The sequence below is a fragment of the Haliaeetus leucocephalus genome, unplaced genomic scaffold (genome assembly GCF_000737465.1).
Source record: "Haliaeetus leucocephalus isolate CR32 unplaced genomic scaffold, Haliaeetus_leucocephalus-4.0 Scaffold751, whole genome shotgun sequence".
In the NCBI taxonomy this organism is placed as follows: Eukaryota; Metazoa; Chordata; class Aves; order Accipitriformes; family Accipitridae; genus Haliaeetus; species Haliaeetus leucocephalus.
The window spans coordinates 16,149,634-16,156,717 of NW_010973187.1; the positions used below are offsets into that span (position 1 = coordinate 16,149,634).

Below are 7,084 nucleotides of genomic sequence, written 5' to 3' on the forward strand. Positions count from 1 at the left end.
CACGAAGGGGAGATGCCCTTCGTTGTGGTTCCTCATCCAACCCTAGCTTCACCTTGGAGGAGAGAGCAGGATTGAAGGGTTACAATCAACATGGTTGTTGGTGTAGGTAGAACAAATCGCTCATTGTTTTTTTCTTTTAGCTTGTCCTCTAGGTGCTCCCTGCTGCAGGATGAATTAGGAAGGCAAGGCCTCTTCCTCTGAACCATGGAGACAAGGGCGTCTTTCATCGCCACCATGCAAGAGACCCAGCATCTCTCCCCAGAGAAGGGTCAGAGCCCGGCCAACGGCAACATGGAGCAGTTTGATTCAGGTGAGCTCTCCTTCAACCCCGTGGGTCGTCTTCGCTGGTACAACCCTCCAGCTGATCACTGGTACGGGTGGGGACAGCCTTGTTGCCAGGGGAGCGTTGGGAAGGGTTGTACAGCTTGAAGGCCTTTTTTGGGTCTTATGGATTAGACTGTGTCCCATGGTTGACGGGTTGGGAAATTTGAGCTTTTCTTCTAGATCTCTTCTACAGTATGTAGCAGCTATTCAAAATTTAAACAAAAAGCAATGGAAAACCTTTCCCAGGACATCATATTGTGTTCTTTCTGTTTCCCCACCCTTTTTTTATTTTGTTGGAGTTTTGTGGTTAAAGAGAGGAAATGAACATTCAGAAATTGCAGAATTTCTCCCTTGTTTTGACCCTTCACCCTCATTTCCTCCAGAATATTTTTCAGTGCTTCAGGTTAGAGGGCTTCACAAACGTTAGACCAGCCAGTGGAGAGCTGCTCACACGTTGTCCTTGTGCTCATGGTATGACTGGATGTTTTGTAATGCTCTGGGAGGGGCACCTAAAGGCGAGGATTCGCTGCACTAAATTTGGGCATTGTCATGGTAGATAGAGAAAAATAAGTGCTAGCTTCTGGTGATTTCTTCTGGAATTAGGTGCTTTAACTTCCCATCTCTAGCTTAAATAGGAGGAGACTGTATCTTACGGTGAAGTTGCACATTATAGCTAGACCCAATCTACTTTCTTTCTGATGCCAAAATGGAAGACACCTCTTTATACCATCTCTTCTCTTGCACCACCTCTGCTGCCTGTCACACCCTGGGCCGAGTCAATCAACTCGCTAACCCAGCAGAAAGGTAATCCAGCGGAAAAAAAAAAGTCAATAATTTTCTGCCACCTTTGTGAGTTGAACTGGCTGGAGGAAGAGTGTGTGCCAGAGCACATGCTGGTAGGAATGAGACCTCTCCCAGTGGCATTGAACTGTTAATTTGGCTCAGCTATAACTTGTAACTTCATCGTTGCTCTGTGTTTGCATGGGAGAGGTCAACTGATGAACTTGTGGAGAGCACCACTGAGCTATCGGTCAGTTAATCTGTACAAGTGTTTGGTTTTGCATTGTAGTACTTGTGTTGGTGCTTACATGCTTGAGTGCTTTTCCAGAACTCGCTTGCGTTTTTGTAAGAGCTATTCTTGACAAAAGGATCCTAAGATGTAAACAGCAGATGAGTCTGTGCTTGCAGGTTGGCCTCCTAAATGGATGCCTTAAGTCTACTTCCATGGAAATTGGTGCCCTCACCGGTGGTGAATCACTGATTCAACACTCCTCAAATGCGATGGTAGCAGTGTTGGGGTGATCACTTTAAAACTCTGCATGCTTTGCCTTCAGTGTCTTTTGCAACTTTTCTCTCCAGTGGTGCTGTTTGTGCTTTATTGGTCAGTGCTGTGCTGAAGTCCTTTGCAAAGCTGTGGTTTTGGTCTGCTTTTCACTGCTTCTTGCTCAGCACCTCAGAAATTTGGCCACCCAGCCTTTAGTTTCTTCACTTCTTGCAGTGACTCAGTGATTTTCCTGTTTCCCTGGACACCACCCACTGGAAAGCTGTGACTGGTATTTGAATCTTTGGCATGTTCACTAATGAGTTTGGGGGGGGGGGAGAAGACTCATAGCAATGTGAGACCGTGCCAGTTAAACTATGAGCTGTGGCCCTTGAGGTGACTTTGTAAGCTTTTTAGGGTGAGGATGAGCTGTCTTGCACAGCCCCTTGTGCATTGCAACCATCTTCTGCAACTTTTACCATGAAAATAATAAACAAGGGTGGGACAGTTGGTTTGCAGGTTATCAGTGACCACCTGGGCAGCTCTTAGCAAGCAACTACATTATGCTCATGCAATTGAGATGGAAATGCAGATGGGCTTTCAAGAAGTCAGCAGTGGTAGGGAAAAATGACAGCAATGTCCTATAAAAAGTGCAAACTGGCTGTGTTGCACTGAAAACGTGTTTGAAATGTGGGGTAGTCCAATTGGTCTTGCCACGATGCTTGTAGATTCAACTGGGCTCTTAAGCTCTGCATGTTAGGTGGGACACAGAGAGATGGAAACTTTCCTGTGCTGTGGGCTTGTTAGGCCAGCCAAAGTTTTGGGTTTTTTCCCTAGTATATGCAGTGGTTCTGCTTGTTTCAGCTTCAGAGGGAAGCTGGACATGCTTATGGAAGAAAGATGTGGTATACTAACTGCTTAGAAACGATGTTTGTCTCAAGGAAACCCCTGAACCAGAAATAGTTGGATGATAGGAACTTACCTGGTGGGCGATCATAGATGGTTGCCCTCATCTAATGGATGTCTTTAGGCATCCAGGAGGAGGCAAAGGATACAGGAAAAGTGCACTGTCTCTGTGTGAAGGGGAGGATGTGTAGATATGGAGGAGTTGTGATGAAAAAACTGGATTCAGCCCACCTAGAGAAAGCAGGACACTCTTATGTTACCTTGGGTAAGAACATAAATATTACCCTGGATTCTCCCATAGACGTGAAAGAGAAAGAGCCTGCCTCCTCTAGTGTGACTGAGATGACTGCTGAGGGTCATCTGGAGTTAAACATCTGAATCTGGAGCTGAGGTGTCTTAAAACGCCTTACAAAACCTAGTCCTCTGATGCTACCTGTATCACCAGTGAAGAGAAAGATACAGTTCCAGAAAGCAAGTAATCCCATTTTAACACGGATGCTGGGTTGCCTTTGGGTTGAGTTGCTGTCCGGAGCTGCCTGTTTCTCCCCACTGAGGATGAAGTGAGCTAACCCTGGCTGGAGCAGAAGGGAACATCTCAATCCTTGTTGCTCGCATGATGCAGACCCCTCTCTCGAGGTGGGATTCGTGGAGCCTGGAGGATGAGATTCAGTTGGCCAACCATAGACATGGAGAAGAACTGGCCTGCGGTGCCTAAATTTCTTTGGGGATACGGATCTTGGTGACTCTCCCAAGGCCGTGCCAGAGGTTTGTGGTTGATTAGGTTCCCCCCACCCCCCGCCTCGCTTGCTGTGTTAATTGGTAAAAGCATTTCGGTTCTCTGTTCACTCAAAAAGTCATGAACGTATCTATGTGCTATAATAAGATGGCTAAGCAGTTTGCCACAAATACGTTCTCCTTCAGTGAAGCCTGGGAAAAATCTGTGTTTCTGGAGCCACAGGTTTTGGGTCTTTATGCCCTTTATTTCCCATAGCCGAACATGCCAGGAGGCCGTTAACAGCTGGAACAGTTGCGTTTTTATAGTGTCAATACATGAGCACTTTAAAGCCATTGAGAGGCTCACGGATAATGACTTGTTGGTTTTATTTGCCATCCTGGGCTTGTTTATACATCACCGTATTGTAGGCTAGCCAGCCTTGACTCTTTCATTAAGAAAGAGCACTGGGCCTAAGTACCGATAATTGGAAAGGGAGCTGATATGTAAAGTAGGCCGAATGCCAAATCTATCATCTCGCAGGGCGCTCTGTGAAATGTTGGCACCTGGGGTTTTGCAGCTCTCCAGCAGAGCCAGGACTTTGTTCTTGGAGTGCGGGACTTGAGGAGAGAGGAGCAGATCGGCTTTGTGATAACCGCTTCTCAAGTGGGCACAGTCTCTGTTGTCGTATATTAAGAGACTTTGCGTTTCTCTGTCTGCCTTTTAATTGGGGGATTTCCAGGCAATTGAGAGAGGTTGGGAAGAGGTGTCCTCTGCTCCTCAGCAGTAGGGCTTTTCTGATGGATGAGGAAATGTGTGCACAGTCCCGCTACGTGCGTGGATGGGGTTGGGTCCCTTGGGCTGGTCTCATCCCTGGACCACGCTGTCTCTGCTCTGGATGCCCCCCTGCTGGATTTCTAGAAGGGAACAAAGTCCATTAAAAGAACATTTTGGAAACCTACAGTCCCTTCAAAATCCGTTGTGATAAAATGAAGCAAAATAGAACGCTGATGCTGTGATAAATGAGTACTCTGACATTATTTTTACAGACCTTGTAAAAGTAATTTCCTGATAAAGTCTGCAGATAAAACACGGTAGAGGAGTCAGACTTGTGATGTGTCAGAGAGAAATGAACTAACAGGGAGGGAAGGCTGCAGCTCTCATGCTGCCTCCCCCCAGGGTCTTGAAGCCTCTCTGTTTGGGTTTAGAAAGGAGAGAGCTGGGCAATACTTTTTTAAAGAGGTGCTGTCGTGAGTTTTGCTGGACTGCGCATGAATGAACCTGCCAGGGGGGCTGTGGGAACAGTGGGGCCAGTGAGTCTTTCTGTGTTGGCATGTGGCAGAGCAGATCACGAGTAATAAGATTATGAAGTACAGGAGGACTTGTTGCATCCATAACTAGCATCTGTAATGCTAACGTAATTAACGTGCTGTTGCCAAATTCTGGAGAAGATTTTGCCAACCCTGGAGACATTGCTCCCTGCAAGGGCTGGAGCTTATATATTGAACTGCCTAAAGATCTCTGCTTCTGCTGCTCTGTGGAGTGTCTCCTTCCCACAAGACTACTGAGAGGGGCTGGAGAAAAGGAGGTGCTTCCCTGGACTCACCCAACAGGTTAAAGCAAAAAGTGGGACTAAAAACTGATGATATACAGTGAGCATCGTGGGCTGGGGAAAATGCCTCATGCTCTGAAGTGGAAGTATCTGAGCAGAAGAGAAGGGAGCCCAGGGCTGACCTGGAAATGTCCTGTCCATGTCAGGTGTCCTGAGGGGAAGATCTCCTTGGGGTTGTTGAGCAGCCCATCCCAACACCACAAGCGCAGATGGATGCAGAAGCAGGCAGCAGCCAGGCAGAGGGGATGCGCTTTTAGCTTTTCATGTCAGATGCTTCTAACTTTTAGTGGGACGGGGATTGGTTGTGCTCTGGAGTAATTTTAAGCCTGGGATGGATAACCATATCTGCCCAGCTACTCGGGGACTAACGTTGTTTTAGAGGCACAGCCTCTGAAGTCTCTGGACCTGGCTCCTCTCTAAAACGTTAACTCCACAGAGTTGCAGACATTAAGGCTGAAAAATTTCCCTGATCATTTAAGTTGCCTGCCTGCATGATACAGATGAGGGAAACTCTTAGCAATTTTTGCACCAAGCACCTACCACGTGGTCAAGCTGTGGCTTATCTTTCAGTTGAGAATGAACAAACCCCTTATTTTGGGTCAAATATCTCAAGTAGAGCCAGCTTCTATGCCTGGCGGCTTTTGCAATGATGACAAGAAACAAAACAAAGCCCGTCTCTTATTCTAAATTGTATTTGTCTGTTTTCAGGTTGTAATCGTGGGGTTGGGTTATTTCTTGTCTTGCTTAGTTGAGAAGTCATCTCGTAGCTACTTTATCACCAGAGTAAATGTCGATTTACATCTTCATATTTAAGCAGGTTATTTGAGTTTAAGGCAAGGAATCAGACCTTAGACTTGATGCAGCAGCGTGCAAAGTGTTTAACAGCATTGACAGCTCAGAGCTCCTCTTTGAACTCCCAGACAGATCTTTACCCTCCACTAGCTCTGTCTCAAAAACCCTCTTCTGATCCACCTTTTTCCCCCTTGTCTATGTATGTCTGGCTCCATAGGCAGCAAATAAAACCTGTGTCTTCCCCTTTTAATAATGAGAGATTCCCATTGCACAACATAATTTTCTGGTCCTGAAAACTGGAGACCTGTAGCAATAATTGCAATAAATTAACCCTGCCGTTTTCTTCATAAAACTGTCTGGGGAGGTTTCTTAATTCAGTTTGTCATGAGTCACTTTAATTACATCATGACCACGCTGATGAATGTTTGGGCAGGTAAGGGTCTCGCAGAGTTTGCCTGATAAATGCTCATTGCAAAGAGCTCATTGCTAGACTGTAAATATTTTTGCTCTGGGGATGAAGCTGGGTCTGCAAGATTGCTTGGGAACAAAATGAAAACAATCAGATTTGGCTGATTTTCTGTAAGTGAAAGAAGATTTATTTTTAATTATTGCTTTGTGTGTTTCAGCGATGGTTTGGGGCCTCAGCTCTGCTCTACTCAGCACGGTTATAAAAAAAAAACAAAACCAACTAGTAATGTCAAGCCCTTCACTGTGGGGAATGATTGTGTGGAGCAGTGGTGTGGGTGAGGGAGCCGTGATGCAGAGCCCCAAATCTGAAATGGGGCAAGGACAAGAAGGCAATAGTGGTCTGGCGAGGGGTGGTGGGGGATTTTGGGGAAAATGGCTGTAGTCTTGGGGGAAGAGGGAGGCGTGGAGGCCTCAGCTGAGATTGCTGGGTGGAGGGATGCTGAAGAAGGAGAAAAAGGGTGGCAGGACTGAAAATGGGGCTCCCTAGCCCGAAGGGTTGGGGTGTTTGCTCTACACACTGCTCAGCCACCAGAAGCAACTTCTAATATTATCACTAGGACACTGCTGTAATTAACAGTGCTGGGTGACCCACTTTTGGGGCACGAGCAAGGCTGTTGCACCTTTGTGATAGTGGACAGGCAGCCACTTCCCTTGCAGCAAGACAGTCATCAAATACAAAATAAAAGAGCACAAGTGCCTGTTGCAGTGTGACAGGTTTGTTCCCCAGTGCCATGAAAGCAGAGTCATTTCTGGTCTCACGGTGTTGGCTGCTAAAGTCCCAAAGTCTGCTCAAAGTGTAGTAAGAGCCGGTCAAAACCAGTAAGCACAGATCTTTAAAATAAGCTTTCTGTTTTCCCTTGTGTTGATGTTTATACTGGTTGCTATTCTCACCCTGAACTCTTTGACACAACTTTTGCCTTCTTTGGCTGTGTTTTAGGCTGCTTTTCTTTCTTTCCGTTTTTTTTTTTTTTTTTTTTTTTTTTTTTTTTTTTTTTTTTAAAAGAGGGGG

General features: G+C 46.1%; 1 protein-coding gene across 1 annotated transcript in view; it reads left to right on the forward strand.

The window, feature by feature from the left end:
• The first annotated feature begins 204 nt into the window (after positions 1–204).
• The window catches only part of SFMBT2 (Scm-like with four mbt domains 2), a 100,921-nt gene continuing 94,041 nt past the window's right edge, over positions 205–7,084 (forward strand). The window contains exon 1 of the mRNA XM_010581012.1: positions 205–310. Coding sequence (XP_010579314.1) covers positions 205–310 — 106 coding nt within the window. The remainder of the gene's footprint in view (positions 311–7,084) is intronic.